This window comes from Aulonocara stuartgranti (genome assembly GCF_965226115.1).
Source record: "Aulonocara stuartgranti genome assembly, chromosome: 7".
In the NCBI taxonomy this organism is placed as follows: Eukaryota; Metazoa; Chordata; class Actinopteri; order Cichliformes; family Cichlidae; genus Aulonocara; species Aulonocara stuartgranti.
The window spans coordinates 7,988,307-8,015,648 of NC_138945.1; the positions used below are offsets into that span (position 1 = coordinate 7,988,307).

Here is a 27,342-nt window from a genome sequence, read left to right on the forward strand (position 1 = left end):
TGCTATTAGCCCTGTGCAACTTATGTTAATGCCCTAATAAATAAAAATGAAAAAAGGCACTCGCTTGACACTTCAAGCAAAATGGTTTTTAACCAGAAATTAATGGTAGAATACTGTATGTTGAGAAATAAGGGTTGAAATGTGATGAAATGTTCACAGACAGATGTGTTATATGAAGAGTTCATTACTTCTTACCCTAATTACCACTACGGACTATTGTATATTAAAATAATAAATCTAAAATGTACTGATAACTTATAAAATATTATTAAAATAGTTTAAAAACCCCTCAAAGGTAGCTTAAGAGATATGGAACAAGAAAGGAAGGAGGCCCACAGACTGCTTATGTATTGACTGAGAGTTCTGTGCTATGCGTCTGCATAAATGCAGAGAAAACTCAAAATGTTTTGGGACATGAAGGGTTTGGGCCACGCTGGGTACAATACACCGCTAAAGGGCAAACGTTATCCCATCCACATACTACAGTGAGATAGGCAATGTACAACAGACAAAACCTATACTTGTGAAGTCGTAGATGGAGCTTTGACAAAGACAAACGGACAAACAGACAAACAGCAGCACATATAGTGGTGCAGTTATGCCCTTCCCCGCCCGTCCCCAAATCCCCTCCCCTCTTCTCCGATCTCACAGGGGTCAAACAACGTCACGCCTACTCTTTGGGTATTGTCATATGTTCTCGCGACATTACCTTCCCTCTTAAAAAGGAACGCGATCACTGACACCTCGCGAGGTTCTTGTTAGTCGTTGTCCGCCCTCTGGCGATGCCGTCTGAAGTGTGTAAAATAGCAGCAAGGAAATCTCTGGGAGTCTAGGAGGAGCTACGGCAAGGTCGATATCAGCATCGTTTTCAGGGCAGCAGAAGGACCATAAGTGGCTGGGATCTAGTGCTGTGTCCCCGAGCGAGGGACGATAAATTGTGAGTTTTGGGATTTATCACCGTGGAAGAAGAAGTAGGAGAGCGACGGAAAGTTTACAATCTGTAGTCTTGTTCCGACCGTGCTAACAAGCTACCCTCACTACTCCTCCTTTCCTCGCCGCTATCCTGCGCCTTTTCTAACCAGTCAGAGCAGCGAGTTCATTTTTCCTGTAAATAGGAAGACGCTTTGTAACGGGTGGCAACCGGGTTTTTGCTCGCATCCATTATATTGTGTGGCCGAGTAAAGCGTTTGATCCACACGCTTTCCACGTTCATCACTGTTTGCTGTACCATGTCAGCACCATCCTCTGCGTCTTCCGCTCCGGCGGAGAACTCTGCGACGGACCATGATTTTCTAGCCCCGGATGCGGGGCAGAAGCCACCCGGTCCGACGCCCAGTCAAAGCCGTTTCCAAGTGGACCTCGTGGCTGAGGCTGCGGGCGCCGCCGATGATAAGACTTCGAGCTCCGACGCCTCTGCCGCTGCCCCAGATGCTCCGAGTAGCAATCCAGCTGTCAGCGGAGAGGAAGCTAAAGGCCGGTTTCGGGTGGTGAACTTTGCGGATCCGACTGGGGTAGGCAGCGTGGACTCTCCGGAGGCAGCGCCGACTGAGGGAATGCAGAACGGAGACACGGTGATGAGCGAGACTAGCTTACATTCGTCGACTGGGGGGCAACATCACTATCACTATGACACGCACACCAATACCTATTACTTGAGAACTTTTGGTCACAATACCATCGATGCCGTGCCCAACATCGATTTCTACCGGCAGACAGCAGCACCGCTGGGGGAGAAACTCACCAGACCCACCCTGTCGGAGCTGCACGATGAGCTGGACAAGGTAAGACCACTCGCATCACCCGAAACTACTGGTTGAATCATATAGAAATCAGACTACAACTTATCTTATTATAATGGGAATTAACCCCAACTGTCAGAGTGTTCACCTTATGTATTTACAATCTCCGTTTATTGTCTTTAAACCATCACATGCCGCTCTACGTGTTATTGGTAGATGGGAACCTCTGCTTTTCCCGTGTACTCCATCTAGGTCACAGCAGTCCTGTCAGATAAAGTTGTTTTTGTTGTTGTGGTGTGGTTTTTGTTTTTGTTTTTCTTCTTCGGACAGATGCTCTGTAAGATGTTCAGGTCAAAATGACTGAACCCAGACTACCGCTGTGTTTGCTGGTTTGTGTCACTGTTTACGTTATTAAGAAACAAACATATCTAAAGAACATGGCAGATGTTTCCCTTGTAAATGACAGTCGCACTGAAAGCACTTTCGTGTTGCTAGTATTAATTCATTTTTAAGTAAAAACTTTATTTCTGAACTGTGGTGGTGTTTTCCCCCCCTTTTCCTCTAACTGGCCTGGAGTAGCCTGTTATTGTGAAGGTTATATTCTGATAAACTTCAAAGTGACTGTTGGCAGCAGTGCCCTGACGAACTGATTTTCATTAACCACAATGAACTCCAACACGGACCCAAGCTTGTATGACAAAGCCCAGGTTCTCAGTGTTTTAAATACATTTTTCCAAAAAAAATATCCACTTCAGTTTCATCCATATTGCTCATCTTGTATTGCGTCCATAGCTTAACAGAACATTTGTATGCTGTGTTTTGCTCTGGTGAGAAGTCACCTTGCTTACTGGGTCAGGTTAGATTGTTGGATGTTGCGATAAAGGAAAACGGAAGAATTCTTACACTTTTATTGCGTGTAGAAGTTCTTTATTTACTACAAAGTGTTTCGAGACAACTTTTGTTATAAACTGGCGTGGTCTAAAGAAAATTGCATTAACTTTATGCTGTCTTTCAGCGCAAACCAGTGTCATCACATTTGCAAGTCAAGAATTGTTACTTGGTGCCGAATTACTGGCACCAAATCAAGTCTGTTGACACGAGACTTGATTTTCCGGTATATCATTCAAAACTAAAGCAGGACGCCTTTGTCAATGCCTGCCCACTCCAGTCGATTGTATACCTTATGAAACTTAATGAAAAGTAAAGTCTGTTCTGATCGCTTTTTTTTTTTTTATATATATATATATATATATATATATATATATATATATATATATATATATATATATATATATATATATATATATATATATATATATATATATATATATATATATATATATATATATCTAAACATCAAGTAGTTAGTGTTGAAAAGCTGGTTTTGTTTTTTCAACTAGAACAGGGCTTCTATTGTCTTCCCCAGTCAGGCTATATTGAGACTTTATGGCAAATATTTAGTAGGCAAGTATGTTTCAACACCACAGAATTACAGCTGCTAGCAGATATGCATGATCAGCTGATGGACAATGGAATTTAATTAGCTGCTGTGGTTGGCTGATATTCATACAAGCTGCACTCTTTGGCTCAGTAGATTGGAAATAGCCTTTGAACATTAAATATCATGGGGTTTCTTTTAGTTTGAAGGTCATGGTCACCTTGGTGCTACTACTTTATCATGTCTGTCACTGAGTGTTTTGCAGTGTTTGTGTGGCACGCCCAGATCGAAATGTGGAATGGAAATTCCACCAATTGATTGTTGCTTCTGGTTGTTTTTCATGGCAATCAATGAGTCCTCTTATAAAGTTGGTAAAGTGTCTATGTGAAAGCTGAACGCATTGTCTTTATGTAATTGACTGTGGCAGTAAACTCCACTGAGAGTCTTGAGCCTCTAGTGACATGGGCCGTCAGGAACAGGCAGGTAAGTAAGTGTTGCCGTCCTGTAATGTTGAACTCCAAACCAGCACCTTCAATAGCGCTGCGCTATGGGTCCATATTGAAGAGCTGGAAGGGAAACTGTGACAGGGAAGATTTTATTCAGTCCAGAGCAGCAGAGCATAAATACACTGTGCTTAAATATTGATGTCGCACTCAGTGCTGCTGAAGTTTGACATTAGACTGGAATATTGTACATAAAATACTGCTCTCTATACTTTTAGAGTAGCTGGGACAGTAGTTAAGGATAAGTTCAGTCTTAACTCGAGTCTTAATGGCATTTTTGCCGCAATACTTGCAAAATGTGCAGTTTCTTTCATGTCCTCTTATTGCTCCTGGATTTTAATGTGCTGAATCCAAAAACAACAGTTAAAAAAAACTATGGATAAGCTATTTAGTTTAATTTTACACCTATGCACTTTGTTTAGATGATTTTCAATCATACATTGTGAGCATAGAGATATATCTCTATCTGTATATGGTAGGTGAATTATTGTGATGTGACGCTTTCTTAATTTTGTAACAAGATTTAAAAAAAAAAAAAGAGATAAAGAACATTTGATGCAAACCATTATATTGGAAGGCACAGCTGGATTGTTCCACATCAAATCTCAAAAGATTTTCCCGAATTTATTCAGAGGTAGGCCAAGTCAGGATGTGGGTGTGGGATGCTGTGACACTGAGACATGCACAGTTAATCAGTTAGGTCTGACGTCTCGTGATGATGCCAGATATGAATAAGTGATTGAACATGTGATCCACATGTTTATTCATGTTAGTTTCATCACTTGACCACACATCTTTTTTTTTTTTTTTTAATAAATAGATGTTTACACAACTAAACAAAAGTAATTCAACAATGTCATGCACAAATGGAGGATGTGCAAAGGTGTCAAATTCTGAGTCGCAGTACCTTCCACAACATATCTGAAAAGAATTTATTTTTTAAAGTTTATTATAATAATCTTTAAAAAAAAATCTGTAGCCTTATTTTGCATCATCAGATTTGTTGCTACGGAGAAGGTCAAAGTAAGACCAAGTAAGAGTAGAGGTCAAAAGTTCAAATATCCTGCAATTTAGGCATATTATGTACATGTTATAATGATGTTGTATTATAATTAAATTATATTATGATAGTATACTGTGTGTGTAGGTATGTGTGAGGTCTTAAAGACCTCTTAGTACAATCCCATATGGAAAAGAAATAGTAAAAACTTATATGTGATTACTCATGAAAGTGGCCACTTTCTCATTACTTTCATATATTGTTTTAGTAAGTATCCAAAACATACAAGTTTCATTATATAATTTTTCAAGGGATCTTATATCTGTTTTCACTCTTATATGCTTTTCATACAAGTTTCACACAAGACAGATACAAACTTTATAAGATTTATATCTTTTCCATATGGGATATCACACCGATAGAAAACTGCTATCAGACTGCTTGCTTACAGGATATTTAGAAGTAGAATGGCAGGCAGAACCTTTAACTTTCAGTTCAATTTAATTAAATAATCAGCTGCATTATTTAGTATTTTGTGATTGGTATTGTTATAGTTGTCAAAGGCTTGTTTGCCCGGTGGCCTTGTTAATTGGGTAAGTGTGACGGCATTGTAGTGCATCGGTTAAGACTGTTTATTCAGAACAAAAAAGGTTCCAAGTTACCATTTGCTACTAGGCTGGGTGCTTTCTGCGAGGAGTTTGCATATTCTTAAGGTGGATAAAATGCTTAAGGGGTTACAGTTAAGTGCTGCTGTTTTGTCAGTCTATATGGATATGAAATGTGGGATTGTAAGTTGTTGATTAGTAGAGAGGTACACATTGTAAAAGTGCCTGCTGCTTTCAGGGGACGTTGCAGGGTCGATTTGCACAATGGAACCCTTGTTTAAGTCTTACAAGCTTTTTTTTTTTTTTTTTTTTTTCCCCCTTTTGAAGCAAATCCCTCCTGTGTTTCTAGTACCTCACAGCCCTGCAGATTGTACAGGCTGTATACAGAAACAGGAAGCGAAGGACCCCCTGGGCTTTTAGTGTGTCATTTGACAAGCAGTGGAGTCCTTTTGTCTCAGAATCAGCCATAGATGATGGTCTTACAGCTGTAGTAACAATCTCGCTCACTGGCTCGCACACGTGCACACCCTCTCTGTGTCTCTTTCTCACAGAGCCTTTTGGCAACTGCGTGAGAGAGAAAGAGCTTTTTGTCTGCAGAGGACCTGGCTTCTTCCTTATTCCCGTGTGCGTCACATAGACCCTGATGTCAGAAATAGCACAATGACCCCACCCCCTTGTGAGACGCAAGTACAGTAATTAAGCTGAGAGTAAAACAATAGCGGTATTAGCAGTAGCTGTGTGTATTCCGTTGAATTTATTTTGGCGGTAATGTATCTGTGAGAATATGTAACTATTGATGCTTTAGTTTAGATATGATAAAACAGTCCTTGAAAAACAAGCAAGTGCTGCAAAACCATCCTATTATATATACTTCTATACTTCTTATCATGACTCTCAAACTTTTGTCAGTCTCTATACTGCTTATATTGTCCTTATAGGTTGCAAATAATTTATTATGTAACTTCACCCTGTCAGTTGACACTCGTGTTTCAACCAATGTGTTTTACAGTGCTGTCACAGAAACTGTAGCGTTACTCTGAGACGCGCTAATAAGAGTTTTCTTAGTGTCTGTTTAGACATTATTTCCATGTTTAACTAGCCAATCAGGACATGAATTGTTTTTTGACATTAACAAAAAATGTGGGTTCCAGTTTACTTTCTAAGATACCTCAATCACCCCAGCTCTGTTGGAGTGCAACAAAATTCCACTCTTTTTTCCCCCCCTCTTTTCAGAGGAGTGGAATTTTTTCCCTTCAAGGATCAGAACAGAATTGACCTTCATAACCACATTTCCTGTTGTCTGCAGTTTCTGCTCGGCGTATTACAACAGCTTGACTGGCCACTCCCAGCACATAAGTTTAGCACTTCACAAAGCCCATACCCCACCTTGATTTGGGGACTCACTAGCAGCATGAGAGGTGAATTTTAATGTCGGGAAAAGGGGAAATGGTTTGGAAAAATAGCTCCCTGTTAAATCCAGACTCGAATATAAAATTCTCCTCGCATACCAGGGTCTTGTATAATCAGGCCCCATCTAATCTTTGTGACCTTATAGTACTGTATCGCCACAATAGAGGACTTCACTGTCAGACTGATGGCTTTCTTGTGGTTCCTAGGATATTTAAAAGCACTATAGGAGGCAGAAACTTTAGCTTTCAGGCCCCTCTTCTGTGGAACCATCTCCCAGCTTGGATTCGGGAGACAGACATCCTCTGTACTTTTAATATTAGGCTGATCTGGACTACTCACCGTCTCATTAATTCAATTCATTTCACAACAACAGTCACCTCAAGACACTTAATTATTCATTAGAACGCTCTGTCATTGTCGGGAATGCCATACAAGTGTGTGGGCGCCATAGAAACTATTGAGTACCTTTTTTTTTTTTGAGTTGTTGCAATGAAATTCCAGCAAAAAGGACTAGCCCCCACGTCATTTTTTTTTCACTTCAATTTTCAGGGTGTCTTTGATGTTCTCTGTTCATTGATAATTCATACACATTACAAATTTGCACACCCAGATACGTCTGTGTTGCAAGTATCAGTTATATGTGGAGATGTGCCATAGCAAGGCAACTTGAATTTTTTATGAGTCTCTTAATAATTCATTATTAGTCTGATCTATCCATTCGGGAAATGAGATTTTTCAAAAAAAAAAAAATGCCTTGACAAACAAGCTGATGCTGTGTACTTTGACATCATTGTCATCAGAACAACCCTGCTGTTTGGTCTCACATTACATCTCCAGTTAGTCTCGTGTCTGACAGGAAATTAATGCTGCTTCCTGTTTTCTTCAATAATCTGCTCAGAAAACAGCAAGGGTCATAACTTTTCATTCACCTTGAATTGGGGACAGTTGGACAAAAAGAGCTTTGTGAGTTAACGTGTCATATTTCTAGAGAGGGGACATGTGCATGTTGTTCAGAAGGAAACAATTTGATGAAAAGGTCAAAGATGTTTAGAGGTCAACTTCATGTGCTTGCAGCCTCTCCCTTTGCTTACTTAGAGCTTGTTTCACAAGGAGAAAAATCTTATTCCCTTGATCATGGTTAGCATCATGGAAAATTGGCAAACATCCCTTTTATATCAAGTGTTTACAAATTGTCCCTTGTGTGTGCACATGCAAGCCGTATGGCAGGATGTGCCCACAGTTGGACTAATTAGCATTCTATTGCAAGATTCAACTACTCGTGGTAGCCTAGTTCCATGCACAGATGTACACAAAGCCCATGTGGTGCACAGTTAGTCATCAGTAGTGCAAAAATAAGCAAAATTGTTCAGAATGTGAGTGTCTATGAAAGTCTGAATGTTTAAGAAATGTGATGTGAAATGATAATTTTGTTTCAAAAAGAACAGCTTTTTGAAAATGTGGCATATATAAAAAGTGTTTTATGTTAACACTAAGGATCTGGTTACCCAGGACAGCTAGCTGGTTAGCAGTGACAGAACAAGTGTCTATAGCTCAAGCAGTTCTCTACTAATCGGAAGTTTGCAAGAGCAAGAAGGTCCTGAGTTCAACTCCATCATCTGGCTGGGGCTTTTCTGTGTGGAGCTTACATGTTCTCCCTGTGTTTCCATGGGTTCTCTCTGGGTACGCTGGAGATCTTATTTTATAATACATATCTTTATTATTGCTCAACCCTGCACAGACCAAGTGACTTGTCAGTGGCCGCTCACGAGGCCACTGACAAGTGGCCTCGTTGATAGTTAGCTAGTCACTAGTTAGCTAGTGACAAGTCACAAGTCACAGGTCACTAGCTAACTATCAACCAGTGGATAACTCTTCCAGTGGATAACATACCGATACTTACACTCTAAACTGCTAAGCAGCTCTTATCAAAAGCTTCTCTGTTTGTGGGACTCTACCTCTACCTCACTCGTCACCTCTTTTACACTCACACCAGAGTTAAATAGTAATTTGACACAATTGGGAAAACAAAAGTCTCTGCACTGTGAGGACAGGCCATTTTGATTCCGTCAGCGGCCCTCAGCAGACAGCGGAAAATCCAACACTGGGAGCGTTTCAGGACCGTAAAAGAATAATGAACTGAGTTGTGGGAGGTTTCTCCAAACAATGGTGAGATGTCTGAGGGAGTGGACATATGATCGGCCCTCTCGGCCAATGATCATTGTGCAAGGAGGACTGTCAGCCTGAGCATTCATCAGCATCAATCAGACTCAGAAGATGCTTACCACTGTATAATATGTATAGTATGTGGAACAGAGCGTACCTGTGAACAGAGCTATGGAGATATCCTTAAGTCTTAAATGACTAACAAGCAATGCGGTCTTTCGGTTAGTATTTAGGTATGAACACAAAGCCACCAGTACAAATCAAAGATGAAAACCAGCACAATGAAACTTTAAACGGCAATTGCAACCTGACATCAGTTTGTTACCTGTTGAAGTTCAGCAGCAGCTGGCTTCACCGCAAATGACGACTTTCTTTATCACAGTGTTTGGCTGGGGTCAGCATTCATTCATCTTTAACATCACTCAGAGTTCTTTGCTAGCTTAGTGTCAGTATACTGTACATGCAGGTGCTTGCGAACACCGGAAGTTGTGTTAACAGTGTAATCTTTTTTTTTTTTCCTTTTTTTTCTTCTTCCTGGAGCAGTCTCCACTTTTTATTGCAGGATGACAGCGCAATGGCAAACATTGCGCTGTCATCCTGCAATAAAGCTAAAAATAATGTCCATATCCAAACTGTAGATTGCGTCGATCTTTTCTTCCTGCAGCACACAGTTTGTACAGATATCGATGTTTTTAAAAAATTGCATCAAGTTTTGGGGTGATGAATTACAAACTGTGGTCGGAATAGAAACGGATGCATAATACTGCAACAGAAATGCAGGTCTCTACATGCATCTCTACAGACAGCATGCTAACACATTACCACAATAATTCTAAACTATCACTTTAAAGTCTCTTTAGGTTGGTTTTCGTCTTTGTTTTGTGTTGTTGGTTTTGTATTTATACGTAAAAGCTGAAGGCTCATATGTCTGTCCTCATTAGAATAGGGATTTGTGTTGGGTTGTTGAACTGTAGCCTCAGTTCTCTTTCAAACCTCACTTTGTATCTCATTATGACTAATCATGGAAGCTCCACCACCACCATGTCTATCCAACACAGACAAACGCGCCAAGGACACAGGGATCCAGTGACCCCTTTATAATAGCTCCTGGGCCCTTCTTGCTTATTTTTCCTTGCAAAGATCATAAGAGCTCTTCAGTGGTTCTAGACCAGGATATTTTACTTAACTATTTACTGACACAGCTATCAAGGTAGTCCACAAATGTGGGTTTTTCTGATTTCAGGAATATCTATTATGCTGTAATGATACATTTTTGTTGAGGAAATATATTCTTCTTGGAGAAGTTGATGCATTGCTGCATACCCACATGTTATAAAACTAGCTAGTCCCACGATTTGGGAGGAGATGTGTATTGCTGCTGATCTCATTTTCTGGGTCTCTAGGGGTGCAATACAGTGGCCACGTTATGGGCATGGCCATTGCAGGGGAGCGATCTCTGTGACTCAGTCTCTCCAGCCTGCCTTGCCAGGATAAGCAGGTTATTATTGATTCTCTGTACCAGCCATAATGGCCTAGGGGATCGTTTGAGAAGGTAAAAACTTCTATGCAGTGCGAAAACAACCGGAGGAAGATGCAGGTTAAGGCTTTTGACCTCTGTCTTCCCCATAAACCCATGCCACACTATCCATTGCCTACCCGGGCTTTGTGGATATGCCAGTAAGGGAGTGTAATTATAGGCTTCAGCGGTCCTACTTCCCAGCTGCCTGAGTAGCAGGGTCTGTAGATTGCCTACCAATGGGGAAAAAGTCTTCTGTTGCTGCCACACCTGCTGCTGCTTGAAGCCGTCAATCCAACCATCCACAAGGAAAATGTTCAACTTAGGAATTGTAGTGGCTGCCAGGGTCTTAGTGGGCAGCACTCACAGAGATCACTCCTCTAACCTCTCCAAGTACTTATTAACTGTTCCCTTCTTCTCTCAATAAATCGAGAGAGTCAGACACTTTCTCAGGTTCTAATCTAAGCTGTGTAATGGCCATCTTTGTTCTACCCATATACACAGTCAAGGAGGAGCACGGGTTCCTTCAGTGCCCCCCACTTCAATTTATTCACCTCTCCTCAATGCTTTGTGGGGGCAATTCAAGGAGAGAAAGACGTGTACACGTGTTTGGGTTTTTTGGGTCGCCCAAGGAGAGTGCAGCTGTCCCGGCTTTGAACTTCCATCCTCCTGGGCCCCTTGGCCGGATGGAGGATTGGTGGGCATGTGCAGTCCATTCATGGTTCTTGACCATTGTTGGCAGGGGTTACAGACTAGTTTGCAATGAAACCACCCACTTTCAGTGGTGTGGCGTTTTCAGTGTCTGCTCTCCAAAGCCATTGAGCTGGGAGCGGGACTTGGACTCTTCATCATATTTAGAATATTTTATGTATGCACTTACAGTAAAGAGGAAGCAGAGGAAAAACACACAGGTACTGTTACGCAGCCTATCTGGCCTAGGTTTCGGCACCAGTGACATCTCCCATTCAGAGTATAGAATATCTAGGCCTCAAACTTTCTTTTCAGGCCTTTCTGTAGTGAGGTGCTCAGGGACTGTTGAGGATGTGGGATTTTCAGGGTTGGGTGTCCTCCCTGAGACGTGAACCATATAGTGAGAATTTCCCTGAATGTTTACTGGCTCTAAGTCACTGGAGAGACTCTACAGTGTTCATTATTGGTGTTCCCTTTGGTACAGTTATTACGAGGCAAAACTCTGACAACAGATGGTTTGTTGACGGGGTGGGGGCTGTTTTCATGGGGGAGGCTCCAGGCCCCTTAGGGTCCGTTGTGCGTAAATATAAATTACCTGGAGCTGACTGCAGTTTTTCTGGCTTTGAGGTTTTGTTTTGTTTTTTTGGTTTTTTTTTTTGCTGCTTTTGAAAATTTGTCCTGTCTTGGTCTGGACAGACAATACAATGGCAACACATATAAATGGTCATGGAGCCACTCGCTCTGTGACTTTGCAAAGTCACAACCTGATAGCACATATCATGTCATTAAGTGGGACACACATTCCCGGTGTTTTGAACATCAATTTGGCTCTGCTCTCCTGAGGGGAAACTACAGGGTGTTGACACTCCATCCAGAAATAGTCCACCACCTGTGGGAGAGGTTTGGCCAGGCGTCCGCAGATCTGTTCACATCATGCAAAAAAATCACAATGACCTCTGTTCTTTTCAGTAGTGACGGAGCAGTGACGGTCTATGATTTTAATAGCTCCTTACTGGCATAGCCATGGATGGCGGGGCTAGCCTATCTGCTCAGTTGCGAGCCCTTGCACAGGGACCTGGTATTTCAGTAGCATGGATAGATTTTTCATCCACATTCATATTGCGTTATTTTTGTGCCGCTATTCTGAGCGCACGAAAAAAAAATTGCAGGTGCAAGTGTTGCATTTTGAGAAGAAATTTATTTTGAGCGAAAAAAAGCTAAATTTGAGTGAACAAAATTCATTGCTGCTTGCAAAAAATGTATTTCAGTGTTTGCTATTATCCACACACACGCACAATAGCAGCTCTTCTCGCTCAGTTTTTGCATTTGCGCTTGCTCGTAATGTGTTGCTTGCACTCTCAACATTTCTGCCTGTGCGCGCTGAACTCTTTCTGTACACAGTTATATTTGTGCCACAAAACCAGCCAATCACAGACTTGGATGAAAAAAATCTGATTAGCTGTTTTGGTCTCCAATCAGCTCGAAATGACGAAATGTAATATCCCAGAATCCATTTGGTCCAAAACTCAAACAAAGCAGTGGCGGAGGAACACAGAGTGGCGGAGTTTGAAATATTACTCTTTCTGGGTCACAAAATAAACTTTTAAAAATGTTTTCATGCGAGAAAGTCACAGCTTCATGCGAGAATTCATGCAGCAATGAATTTTGATCACTCAAATTTAGCTTTTATTCGCTCAAAATAAATTTCTTCTCAAAATGCAACACTTGCACCTGCAAAATTATTATTATTTTTTTTTTTTTTACGTGCACTCAGAATAGTGGCACAAAAATAACGCCATACATTCAGAGCAGGCTGAATTTAAAAGTATCTGGGCTCCCTCTGATCGTGATTGAGAGCATTTGGAGTGCAAGAACTCTTTTGCCACATGCTCACTTTATGATGGCAAATGTTGTGTATTTGAACAAGAGTGCACAGCTAGCAATATGATTCCTTATCAGTTCTCTTTTCTAGATAAGGAGGGAACATTTTCCACTATTGAAGTGTATTTAGCTGCAGTTTCAGCAAGTCATGTTGGCTTTGGTAATGCACCAGTTGGCCAGCATTCTCTGATAAGGAGATTTGTGAATGATGTCCACAGACTGAGGCCTACTATTAAGCAACTCACTCAAGCCTTGGAGTGAGTTGTCTTAAAGGCTCTTTCACTCAAAACTGTCGTATTCCTCGGTTTGTCATCATTGAAAAGGATGTGTGAGTTGCATGCTTTATCGTTATACATTATCTGTCTGCAATTTTTCCCCAACTATAGTAAGAAGACCCTGCCCCCTAATGTTGCCTTTATGCCTAACGTTAGGGAATTTGCATTACGCATTTATCTAGGCGGTACTAAGGGGTTTATGAGAAGCAACTAGCTCTTTGTGGGCTTCCTCTAATACTGGCAAGCTGTGTCGCACCAGCCAGGTAATAAAGGCTATTGTGATGGCAATATCACAGCACAATCCCCTACTTTCATGGACATGTGGAAGAAATACCCCGTAGCCCCACAACAAGGAAGTATTCTAAAAGGGTTGGGGGACACTGTGTCCTTGAAGTGATTGGTCTGTCTTGGACATAGGTGGTGGTGGTGGACCTTCCATCATTGGTCATGACAAGAGGTGCGAGATTCCTCACATTGTTTTCAGAGAACTTGGGTTATGCTAGTAACCAGAAGTTCTACATTGTTAACTGGAAATTATGTGACATGTCAATTTACAAATGTAACATGCATTATTTTAAAGGAAAGTAATGAGTAATGTATAATAATAACTTTTTTTTTTTAGTAACAACCCCAACCGCAGTTCCCTATTCTATGATGTGCTCCTTAATTCAGCACTGCTACATGATTTGGTAAAATCCTCTCCGTGGGAGAGAGTAGCCTCCCCCCCCCCCCCCCCCCCCCTTAAGATACAGATTGTCAATCAAAGGTCTACTTAAGGATCTTTCCTGTGTGCTTCAAGATTCACAAGAGGGTTTTTTTGTTTGTTTGTTTTTTAACTTTACTGTGCACAAGGTTAGGTTTTGTAAAACCTAAACTGCAAAATTAATTAATTTTATTTTGTGTAACTACCATTTGTGGCACATCATGGTACAGTTTTCAAAAACATCCAAAGCTCTTGATGCTTTGTCATTGTTGTGCAGAGACGGCCTTTGTGTTGTTTCAGTCATGTAGAAACTGTTCACTAACCCATTCTGTGTTGTTTTGTGCAAGTAGAATGGGGAGCTGAATTTAAAAGGCAGTGACTTAAACTTATTAAATTTGTTCCTAACACAGAGCCAGCAAGTAAATTCAACAACATACTATCCTAATACGTAGCATGTGATGGATGATCTGATATCCTCGTGTTGGTGTTGCTCCCAGACCATCATGAAAATGTTGTTCCAGGTTCAACATTGCAAGTGACCAATCACATTGTTGTGACGTTATTCTTTTGCGCGCCAAGCCATTCGTGCATTTATGAAATTCCAATGTTATCAATTCTGCTTACTGTTTATTAAAGGGTTACGGTTAGGGTCAGGGTCCGTTGATCGGCGGACAGAGGCAGTTTCACGCAGCTTTAGTACAGTTTTTTGTTTTACGCCAGTTTTTCCCAAAGTCGCAAAAGTATGACGTCACAACATTCTGATTGGTCACTTGCAATGTTGATCCTGGAACAACATTTAGTATGATGATCTGGGAACAACACCAACACGAGGATATCAGATCAACCAGCATGTGATACTGCTTTCAGCTTCTTCTCCAGCTTTCATTACTGAGCACATGAACACTGTTTCTCCTTTTACTGCTTATATAAGATAAGACATGCTTATAAAAATAATGACCATAAATTCTCTTAGAGCCCAGCTGATGTAGGATTTATTAGACTCATACTGATTTAGTGCTGCCACAATTATTTTGACAGTCGACTAGTCACCGATTATTTTTGCGATTAATCGACTAATCAGAGCATGCATCCATTGGACATAAAACGTACAGCTTATTGCACCAGCAGCATCTGCTCTTATATAACTATCATTAGCTTACAGCTTTAAGTGTTTAAGGTCTGTGCTAACTAAAAATAAAGACAAGATGATAGTTTATTAAATTTTAATAAAATTTGCAGATTGTTTCGGTGAAGTTTAATAAACTCCTTGCTATCTAAAATATAACAGGACACTGGAGTATATTCTCGAGCATCTCACACTTCTGATAATCAGCCGTCTGTTTGACGTTTACTCAGCTGTGTAAAAACTTTAACCTCAGCCAAACCGATTTACTCAGGAACAAATGAAATACTGAAAAAAGCCAAACAATAGCATTTTTAAGTTAGCTAAGTGACTTCTATATGTTTAACCTGAGTAGCGAAAGACGGCGGTGGGTTTGAAAACGATTTGCCGTGAGTCTGGTGTTCTCAGCTGCTCTAGTGAGCCTTGCCCCCGGCTAGCTATCGAGCTAGTGGGTAACAGACGTCTCCGAAAACGTCAGAGCGCTTTTGAAAATATGTGGTGTCTTGATAAACTGAGCAGATATTTGAGGTTTACACAGCTACATTCTCACCTGAAAATATGTTAAACGTTTATTGTGACCCAGAAAGAATAATAAGAGTAATATTAAAACGAACTAGCTGCCGCCATTGTTGTAAACTGAGCTGGGCTGTGCTATGAATTCTGGGACAAAGCTACTTCTTCTTCTTCGGGGTTTAACGGCAGCTGGCATCCTTGTACATGCAGTGCTGCCATCTTCTGTTTCAGTCCGTTATTACACTCTTAAATCTTACTACTTATTCCTGCGTCTTTTGTGATCTTACAAAGCTTCAAACGATGCGTCGACTATTAAATCAGTCGTCGACGATTTTGATAGTCGTGACTAGTCGTGGGAGCCCTAATGGATATCTAATGAGTTTTAAAAATCCAATAAAAGCAACTTTTTCAGAAAGGGAAAACATTCCATAAAACAAACATAAAAAGATTGTTGTTGCCTTGCATCCACTATCCACTATCAACTATCTTTCTCTCATCCAAAGTCAGGTTGTGGTGGGTCTATGCTAAGCAAGGTTTTCCAAATGTCTATCTTCCCAGCCACATTCCAGGTCCTCTTCAGTTTCCTAAGCCAGAATTCCTCTAGATTTCTGAGCTCCCCGCCCTGTCTCTAAGGCCGAGAAACTCCTATTCATGACCTTACTCATTACCCAGAGTTCATGGTCATAGATTGACTGATAAAATCAAAAGCTTTGCTTTTGTCTCTCTTCACAACGACAGTCTGGCACAATACCTACATGACCCATGACGCCATACCAATCCACCTGTCCAAGTAAACCTTCCCATCACTTGTGAATAAGATATCAAATTATATTAACTCCCTTAACTCTGAATGGGCCCTTGTCACCTTTTTAGGCTTTGCCTGACTGAGCCGCACAGTTTATAGTCCGGCTCTGCCTTAAGCTTCCTCCCTAGGCCTGCCTATAGGGCAGGGCTCTGGTAAACATGTTCTGGCCAGAATAAATTGGTGCCTATGTCACATTTTAACGTAGACTAAGCCTACTTTTGAATTCTGATATATATTTAATCTTACATCTTAGGACTTACGTCATAAGTCTTAAGAGTGGTGATTTGATGAAGGCTGTTAACTTATACAGTTCGCTTTTTTCCTAGCATGGGCGATCGATCGTGGCTCAAGAGTTGGCAGTTCGTCTTGTAATCGGAAGGTTGCCGGTTGGAGCCCCGACTCCGACAATCTTGGTCGTTGTGTCCTTGGGCAAGACACTTCACCCGTTGCCTACTGGTGGTGATCAGAGGGCCCAGTGGCGCCAGTGTCCAGCAGCCTCACCTTTGTCAGTGCCCCCAAGGGCAGTTGTGGCTACAATGTAGCTTGCAATCACCAGTGTGTGAATGGGTGGATGACTAATGTAGTGTTCAGCGCTTTGGGGTCCACAGGGACTAAGTAAAGCACTACACAAATACAGGCCATTTACCATTTAGCATCCTTTCTGGCTTCAAATAGGCTGGACATTATAGCACATAAGTTGATTTAAGTCTATATTCTGTCTTTTTATGTGGATAGAATAAGTGAGAAAGAGTATGTCCAGATTCTTTAACTTCACCTCAAAACAACAAGGGGGTTGAAAATTGCACAACTTGGTGTTCCAGCAGGACAACAATCCCAAACGCACGTCAAATGTGGTTTTGGAATCGCTAAAGTAGGCTGAGTTTTAGAGCTTCCCAAAGCTCTGACTTCAACTCTGTTGGAAATTTGTGGTCTTTGTTTACAGGCTGGTTCTCTGCCATGAAAAAAAGTCAATTAAATAAAACTCTACCAATTCTTCCAAGAAGAGTGGTCCAGCCACAATTATGTCAGAAGCTTGTTCGTGGCTGCTGAAAGTGTCTGGTTGAAGTGGAGCTTGTTAAGAGACATTTAACACCAGATTTGTGTTTTTAAGTAATCTCTAAGATGGTGAACATCTTTACTGAAATATAGTCTGACCAATGCTAGGTTTCCACAAATTAGTTTTAACTGTAAGTGTACTTGGAATTATTTTTTACCAGTTGAACAATGCAGTATTGTCTTTGCTTAAGTTTGATTGGAACTCTGAGAATGAGTTTGAGATAAACAAACGCTAAACTCTCATTTGTACAAAGAAGTAACAGAAGAAAATGTCTGCAGGGAACATAAGTGAAACCAGCTGGAACTTGTCATTGCAGTACGATCTGGAAATAGTTTTTCCACCTTTGTTTTTTACTCAGTATAGTAAGAATCATTCAGTTTTTCCAGTACAAACACAGAAAATGAGTCAAAATGAGGGGGATGGGGCTGCATGTGTGAACAGTTATCAAATGTCTACCATTCATGAATATGATGCTGAATAACTAGTTATGCATTCTTGAACTTTGACAAGTGTAAATGTATAAATGAATTTCTTCAATCTGTAGTAGAACAGTAAAGGGCGTTGTTTGTTTCCATTCGTCATGAAGAGTGTCCAGGAAAGAGTCTGACCTCTTTCTACAAACGAGATGCTCTCCTGATTTATGGTGTCCGTAATAGCGCAATGACATAAGCAACATGACCTGATATCACCCATAGTTAGGAATTCAATTTCATATTGCCCAGCTGTTTAAAAATGTGCCCGAAGCAGATTTATTTTACCTTTTGGATCTGTTAAGCTGTCCTAATGCCACATAAAGGTATCCTCAACCACTTGTCCAAAAGCCGCGGGTGCATTACTAAATTGCAAATGTGTTGGGGCACATAATGCAGACTTGCGTCAGTAGCTAATGCTGCGTATCGTCACTGCAGTTTGAAAAGGTTACTGTATTCCTGTGGGATTTGTTATAAAGAACAATAGGTAAGAAAAGAAATGCTTCAAATGAAAGGATCATGTAGAGCTGGTGCTTTGTCATGGCCTGTTTTGTCTTTTTCCCCCCTGGATATGGTGATAATTGTTTGGACTGATTTCAAGGTAGATACTTGGAAATACTAGAGCTGGGCGATATGAGATTTTTTTTCATATCACGATATGTTTTTTTCATTTCAGGCAATAACGATATCTATCACGATATAAGCCAAATAACTATATTTGTAAGATTTAAATGTGCCGTTGCTCACAAGTAAAATGTGAAATAATCAGCAGCTTGTTTTGATTTAAATATTTATTTCCCATAATAAGTTCAACAGGGTAGATGTACTTAAGGAACATGAGACTTTTTCAGATAAATAAAGGCAAATATTGCAAACTACACAAAAGGCAGCCGCTAAAGCGTTTAAGTTTCAAAATAGAACAAACAAAACAGACTAAATTGTCAATTCCACTTAGAAACAAAATATTAATTCTAAAAATAAATCTTAGTTTGTTTTACAGAAGAACAGACAAAATTGACTAACTTTTGTCAATATCAAATAAACTGAGAACTAAAAGGAAATTCTCAATCTCTCCTTGTTGTATAGCTGAGCTTTTCAAACAGTTTTAACAGTTACTTTAGTCTGACAAAAGCCGAATGACGAATTAGCGCTTCCAGTCAGAGATTGAGCGTGCACCGGTTTATTGCATTTCCAGACTTGCTTTCGGCACAATTTATAGTGCGCGCTACTCTTTTTTTGTCAGACTTGAAATAGCCGAAATACCTTCACACTACGGAACTTCTATGGCTCTTCCGTTCGACAATCTCTCCGGCATTGGAACCACCATCTATTTTCTCTTCGGTAATCTTCGGTCACGCTCGGTTGATTTTTCTCTAATCGGCACACTCATTTCCTCCGTTACCCGGGCGGCACGGCGGCTGCCTGCTTCCCAAAACAAATACACATGTGCGGCACATAACAAGTCACGTGACGCTGCGGCTTTGATTGGTTCGGCTCTGCACTATTTAATTTGGATTTCTTCTTCTTCTTCGTCTTCTTCGAGCGGTGAGGCCTATCGCAATACATATCGTTATCGTTCTATCGCCCAGCTCTAGGAAATACTATGAAGTGTCATTTCATAATGGACATCCTTCACCATTAACAGATGCTGGCTTTTAAACTGTGTGCTGATAACAAACCTGATGCTCGCTCTTCTCTTTAGCCTGGAGACAGAGCATCCATGATTCCCATAATGCATCTCAAAGTTCTGATAGGTCTCTCCACAGCACAGTTCCATTTTGCCTGGGTCCCTTTTCAACTTTGTTGTACAAGAAATTGTGTCTATAGAGCAATTTCTGTCTACGTTTCACAGATTTTAAAATGGATTGATCCATCATCTTAATACTTTTATAATTCTGGTAAAATAATACAATTATGATAATTCAGATCAGAAGCCTTTAGCCCATCCAGCTGCCATGGCTTGATTGTAGCAGTTTTGCTGAGTCATTGAGGGGATGTTGACAGATGGTCCAAGTGGAGTGATCTTGAGGCCCTCCCTCCCACAGCTCAGCACTGCACGTGCCAAAGGCCCAGCTCACTTGAATAATTTATAACACCTATTTATACAGCCAGTGTAACAGACCCGGTCCACTGACACGTCTCTCTCTCTGTGCGTTTGTTCATGCGTGTGTTCTCTGCAGTACAGTATCACTTCATATTCCTGTCACAATGCACAGTGGTGTTTTTGTGTAGCCTATTTAATGAAAACGTTTTAGATGACGTCTAGATAACGAAGTGTAATCTTCACGTGCTTTATCCAAGGTGCACCCTCTGTAACTGACACTAAATGTATTTATTCACTTTGACTGTAGGGAGTCTCTCGCTTGGCTTGTAGCCAACTCGCAACCAGCGTGGCTTCTTCACCTGTCCTTCCTGCACCTTTCTGCTCAGTGTATAGCTACTCTTGTAATAATCTAGTCCGTTTACTGCTCTGGCGACCAGGATTACTGAATTGAAGGCCCAGCTCTGCACTATTGCGAAAAACTCATAGCCAGGCTCCTGTATTCAGTGCAACTGTTGTTAGCATAGCCACCATTAGCTCTCACCCCAGCAGATTGTCCCATCAGCCAGGAAAGCATGATAGCTGTGTGACTGTGAAGAGGGAGCATAGCTCTAGACATAAAGATCTGGATGGCCTCTAATTACCTGCTGTTAAATTCAGATAAAACTTAGGGCATTGTATTAAACCCTAAAAATCTTAGAAACGTCTGTGTCTAACCAGATTCTTACTCTGGATGGCATTACCTTGACCTCCAGTAACACTGAGAAATGATGGAGTTATTTTTTTTTTTTTTACCAGAATATGTGTTTCATTGTGCATATTAAGCAAATATGCAGGACTGCTGTCTGTACTTCTTCTTTTTTTTTTTTTCTCCTTTTTTTCTTTTTTTGCAATATCTCTAAAAGTGGAACTATCCTGTCTCAGAGTGACACTGAAATACTAGTTCAAGCATTTGTTACTTCTAGGCTGGGCCAATGTAATTCATTATTATCAGAATGTCCTAAAAACTCCATGAAAAGCCTTCCATTGAAATGAAATACTGCAGCGAGAGTGCTAACGGGGACTAGAAAGAGAGCATATTGGCTTCTCCCACTGGCTCCTCCTTACCTAATTTCACAATTTAAGGAGGACAAAGTTAATAGATTTAGTCCCCCAAAAACATATGTACCTGGAACATACACACCATTATTAGACCATTACCTACAGCTACTTTCAGTACCATTGATATTTATTTAGTCTTTTTCTCCAATTGATCTTTCTGAGTTAACTTCAGTTATTACTTCCTCCAAACTATCAACATGTCTTTTAGACCCCATTCCTACAAGACTATTCAAAGAAATGCTACCATTAATTAATGCTTCAGTCTTAAATCAAACCTATCTCTAATAATCAGCTATGCACCACAGACCTTCAAGCTGTCAGTAGTTAAACGGTTTCTTAAAAGGCCATCTCTTGACCCAGCTGTCTTAGCTAATTATAGGCCAGCCTTCATCTCCAACCTTCCTCCATCTCAAGAATTCTTGAAAGAGTAGTCTCCAAACATCTTAAAGATCATCTGCAGAGGAATGGCTTATTTGAAGAGTTTCCGTCAGGTTTCAGAGCTCATCACAGCACAGAAACCCCTTTAGTGACGGTTACACCCAATCTTCTTATGGCCTCTGACAGTGGACTCATCTCTGTGCTTGTCCTGCTAGACCTTAGTGCAGCGTTTGATACTGTTGACCATATCCTTAGAGTGATTGGAGCATGCTGTAGGTATTACAGGTACTGCACTGCAGTGGTTTGTATCATATCTATCTAATAGACTCCAATTTGTTCATGTAAATGGAGAGTCCTCTTCACACACTAAGGTTGATTATGGAGTTCCACAGGGTTCAGTGCTAGGACCAATTCTGTTTACATTATACATGCTTCCCTTAGGCAGTATCATCAGAAGACATAGCATACATGTTCACTGCTATGCAGATGACACCCAACTTGATCAGATCATGCCTTTATGGATGATCTGATAATCCTCGTGTTGGTGTTGTTCCCACATCATCATAATAAACGTTGTTCCAGGTTCAACAACATTTATTATGATGATATGGGAACAACACTGACACAAGGATATGAGATCGTACCAACTTTATCTACCCATGAAGCCAGATAACACACACCAATTAGTTAAACTGCAGGAATGTCTTAAAGACACAAAGACCTGGATGACCTCTAATTTTCTGCTTCTAAATTGAGATAAAACTGAGGTTATTGTATTCGGCCCTGAAAATCTTAGATATCTGTTAATATTGTAATCAGATTCTTACTCTGGATGGCATAACCTTGGCCTACAGTAACACTGAATGGGGACATGCAGTAAAAGCTTTAGTATAAGTTAGTAATGTGCGTTACCACAGATAACATTTTTGCCCCAATACCAAGTAAAATTCAGGTTGGTATTAGTGATACTGATCAGATCCAGATACTCTGTACAAAAACTTGATGTGTTTGGAAAATCAAAATAAAAAGTTGTGTATGTCAAACTGCACCTTCATAATGAATACAAGACATTAGACTCGTTGTTTTTATTGTTTAATTATAAAGAAATATCCTATAAGAAATCAAAAACCTAAGAAGTCATTACCTACATTTTAAAATATTCAATTAACAATCAAAAACAATAGCTCCTGTTCTGCAGCACCAAAGAACTCTACAAGTGACATCTATCAGTGATGACGGTCATCATCAATATACAGCCGTATTTCGCATCTCACTCTGTCAGGCGGAAGAAGTAGTAGTTTCTACCAATAATTTAGACAGTCCCAATAATAGTTACTTTCCACTAGAGCTGGGCGATAGAACGATAACGATATGTATCGCGATATAACTTTTACTCGATAGAGAAATTAAGCTATCGCGATAGACCTCGCCGCTCTTGTCCTCTTAAAAAAAAAAAGAAAAAAAAAAAAAAGGTCAGCCGATCCAAATTCAGTAGCGCAGAGCCGAACCAATCACAGCCGCAGCGTCACGTCGCGTGACTTGTTAAGTACAGCACAAGTGCCAAGCCGCACGTGTGTTTGTTTGGGAAGCAGCCAGCGGGTAATGGAGCCAGCGCATAATGGAAGAAATGAGTGTGCCGACTAGAAAAATCAGCCGAGTGTGACCGAAGAGAAAACAGATGATGGTTCCAATGCCAGAGAGATTGTCGAACGGAAGAGCCAAAGAAGTTCCGTAGTGTGAAGGTATTTCGGCTATTTCAAGTCTGACAAAAAACAGAGTAGCGTGCACTGTAAATTGTGCCGAAAGCAAGTCTGGAAATACAATAAACTGGTGCATGCGTCACACTGTGCGCCACGTTATTGTTTCGGTGAAATGAATTTCTACAATACTGTTAATTCTACTCTCTGCAGTGTTTAAATGCTTACATATACACACAGTTACTGTCCCTCCACACATACGACTCGGTTCTGCTTCTATGCCCCAGCTTTGTTTACTTTTTCCCACCGAGGCTTCTAGACTTCTGATTGGCCAACATTTCTGCACGGTTAGGAATCTAGCGCCACCTGCTGCTTTGGCATGTTCATAGCAGCGTTTTCTTTCATTTCTCCCTTTATGTGTGGACGGGATTATTTTTTAAAACGAAAACGGAAAATCTCCGTTTTCAAAAATACCCGTGTACGTGTGGACGTAGCCTCAGTCTCTGACTGGAAGCGCTAATTCATCATTCGGCTTTTGTCAGACTAAAGTAACTGTTACAACTGTTTGAAAAGCTCAGCTATACAACAAGGAGAGATTGAGAATTTCCTTTTAGTTCTCAGTTTACTTGATATTGACAAAAGTTAGTCAGTTTTGTCTGTTCTTCTGTAAAACAAACTAAGATTTATTTTTAGAATTAATACTTTATTTCTAAGTGGAATTGACAATTTAGTCTGTTTCGTTTGTTCTATTTTGAAACTTAAACGCTTTAGCGGCTGCCTTTTGTGTAGTTTGCAATATTTGCCTTTATTTATCTGAAAAAGTCTCATGTTCCTTAAGTACATCTACCCTGTTGAACTTATTATGGGAAATAAATATTTAAAAACAAGCTGCTGATTATTTCACATTTTACTTGTGAGCAACGGCACATTTAAATCTTACAAATATAGTTATTTGGCTTATATCGTGATAGATATCGTTATCGCCTGAAATGAAAAAAACATATCGTGATATGAAAAAATCTCATATCGCCCAGCTCTACTTTCCACTGTGTTCCTGTTAATCATAAACAAATTTACCCCAAATACTAGTATACGTGCAGAGGGCTGGCTTGCAGATGTCCTTTGTTCTACTTCAGGTTAATAAGAAGGCAATCAATGCAGTTAATATAATACACTGTATACCCAGGGAGGATGCCAGTGGGACACTATTGTGCACAGAAGGGAGCTTCTAGTATTTTTAACAGCTACACAAAGTAAAGAAGGTGACCTGTGTCTGTAAGCCAGTGTTCCTTTTTTTTTTAATTGCCTTTGATTTAAGCAGGAAATGAAACTCTTGTTATTTTGGAATGTTTTTGCAAGGGTGACCTGGAGAATGTTTTCGATGGCAGGAGAAACCAGAGTGCTGCAAAGAAGCCTGCAAACTGTCAAAAGAAGGGCCTTGTCTGGGTTGGAATTTCAGATTGTCTTGCTGCGAGGCATTATTATTAGCAAATGAGCCACTTTTGATGCTGTATAAAATGTGTGAATGCAGCAGTTTTTAAATCTAAAATCTATTAAGTTTGATTAAGAATAGTACAATTACAACAAATGTTCAAACTGAGAAATCTTCATTTTCATGTATTTATTTTCAATTTAGTCCCAACAGTGTGTTTCAACAAATTTTAGACTGGGACACTCAGAATGAACAGAAACGCTCAGAAAGTCCAAACCTTAAAAACAACAAAAACCTTTATTAGAACACATCCCAGAATGACAGAGAAGAAAAATAGTGACCTGCAGTCAGTCTGTTACATATTGAAAACATTTGGCAGATTGTGAAATGTAAAGGAAGCCACAGACTGTTGAGCAGCTAAAATTTTATTTCAAGGATGAACAGGTAAACATTCCTGTCTAAATTATAGCAATTAGTCTATTCTGTTCCTCATTGCATGTAGTATGTTGTTTAATGTCATGCTGTACAGTGGGAAACATACTCTTGCATCAGTTTTATTTATGTGTTCCAAATGTTCCTAACTTTAAACACTTTCTCAGTTTTAACTTTTCATGTGCTTTGTTTGCATTTTGTGCTTAAACATCAGATTTAAATAAGGCACCAGCATTTCGCTTTAGATTACGTTTACTTCTACTTGTTGCTGACTTTGATTCAATTTTTTGTGCTTCTAAGGAACCCTTTGAGGATGGCTTTGCCAACGGTGATGAACTTACACCAGCGGAGGAGGCCGCTGCTAAAGAAGCAGCTGAGTCAAAAGGAGTGGTCAAGTTTGGCTGGATTAAGGGGGTGCTGGTAAGTCAAATTTAATTATTACTTTGCTTTGTTACTTGTGTGCAGAGTGAATATGCTGTCTTGCGATTTAAAAACTAAGTATGTCATTCTGTTAAGCCACTTAACACTGACCTTTAAGTCATTCAAGCACAGAAAAGGCACCTAATCCAGGGGATGAATGAATTTTGTCTACATATAACAGACAACTAAGCAAAGAACCAACTTTAAATTCTAATTTTAGGCCTTCATCAAGGTCAACCCTGACCCTGATGAAGGCCACAAGCCGAAACGCGTTGGTCAATCAATAAAGTTGTTCCTCCTCTTGTTTTTTTGTTTTTTTTTTTTCCCCCCTCTTCCCATCCTCTCCACGCACCTTGGAAGCAGGTGAAGTTGTGCCAGAATTTTTTTGCCTGCACTTTAATATCCCCAAAACAAATAATAGTTGTATAAAAACAAGGTGATTCCTAAAGAGCCTAGCTGAGAATCTGGAATATCTACTGATGGTGTGCAGTGTGCCCTTAAAAATTTGAGGAAATTGGAAAAGTGCATAACAAAAAAGATGTGCCAGCCCTACAAAACTATCTTCAATAGACGAACAGTAAGTAACTGAAAGTCATATCTTTAAGAAATAGGAAAATAAATCCAGCAAAGTGTTGACACAGGACCCAGCTGGCCCTTCAAAACTGTTCCTGAAGACTAGTTAAATGACGAAGTTCATGCTGTGTGTGGGTGTTTGTTTTTGTTTGTTTGTTTTTTTTCCTCTACCAAATATTGACCTTCAGTCTTGTTAGTTGTAAACAGGCTTAAGTGCTTATGTTTCATTTATTTCCTAATTTGTTAGTTTTTTAAATCAAAATATAAAGAAGGAAGGATGCATGTGTTTGGACAGGACTTTAGCTGCGGCGAAAGTTGGACCTAGTTTTCTTTACAATATTGCTTTAGTTCGTGCACATTACTTTTAAGGTACTGCCATAGTAATTTAATGAGGTAGTGAGCTGGACTTTTAATGGACCAATTCAACACCTTGACTGGCAGTACAAATGAGAGGTTTATGGTAATATGCCATTTTTATTTTTTACAAAGGTGCAAAGCCCACTTTAGTGACAGTTGTCCAAAGGAGTCTTGTGGTTAGTGCAAATTCAACTTTATAAACCTAAGCTGCCAAGTTGTGTTAGACAGAAGAGGCTTTCTCCAAGGAACTGTTCCAAACAAGCTTGCCTTGTTCAGTCTTTAATTGTGGCTTTAACTGAAGCCTGTAGAGTCTGAGATGTAGCTTTGTGTTTGGAAATGGTCTGCATGTGCTGCAGACAGTGATGAAAAATAACAAATTCCATGTAAAAACCAAAAATATTTCTAAAATAGTTGAAGTTTGCATTGTGTTCTTAAGAAAATGTTTTCTTATGTCAGATAGCACAAATTAATATTGATATATCTGCTATAGTCCAATATGGGCATCAGTTGGCTGTACTGCGTTTTCCATTCTGTTCTGTACTTTATCTGCAGTCCACTTACTATTATTGTCTTTCACCAGCCCAGCCAATTCATAATTGTCTGGGCATAATTGTGGCATAACCGTGGTTCAGGGGGTTGGGAAGCTCATCTGTAACCGGAAGGTTCGATGCAGCTGTGGCTACAGCTGTGGTTTGCCTGCACTAGTGAGTGAATGTGAAAGTGAATGATTAGTGGAATTGCAAAGCACTTTGGGTGCCTAGAAAAGTGCTATATAAATGCAATTTATTATTATTATTATTATTATTATTATTATTATTATTATTATTATGATGCTAGTTATTTTAGCCATTGAGGGTAAAAACGGACATGTTTGAATCTAGTAAGCGGTCAAAGGATTATTCATGTTCATGTGTCTGGATATTGTCATCTTACTTCTGTTTTAATATGAGAAAGTGTTACTTCCTCTGTAATATAAACCTTGGCTTCTAATAACTTTTTTCAAGTACTGTCTTCACGTTT

At 40.0% G+C, this 27,342-nt stretch overlaps 1 protein-coding gene across 2 annotated transcripts in view; it reads left to right on the top strand.

Annotated features, from left to right (window-relative positions):
- Positions 1-745: 745 nt before the first annotated feature.
- slc12a2 (solute carrier family 12 member 2) overlaps positions 746-27,342 on the top strand; it is a 65,271-nt gene continuing 38,674 nt past the window's right edge. For both annotated transcript variants that reach the window (XM_082539598.1, XM_082539599.1), the window contains exons 1-2: positions 746-1,781; positions 25,273-25,392. In XM_082539598.1, coding sequence (XP_082395724.1) covers positions 1,230-1,781; positions 25,273-25,392 — 672 coding nt within the window. In that variant the 5' untranslated portion in view covers positions 746-1,229. The remainder of the gene's footprint in view (positions 1,782-25,272; positions 25,393-27,342) is intronic.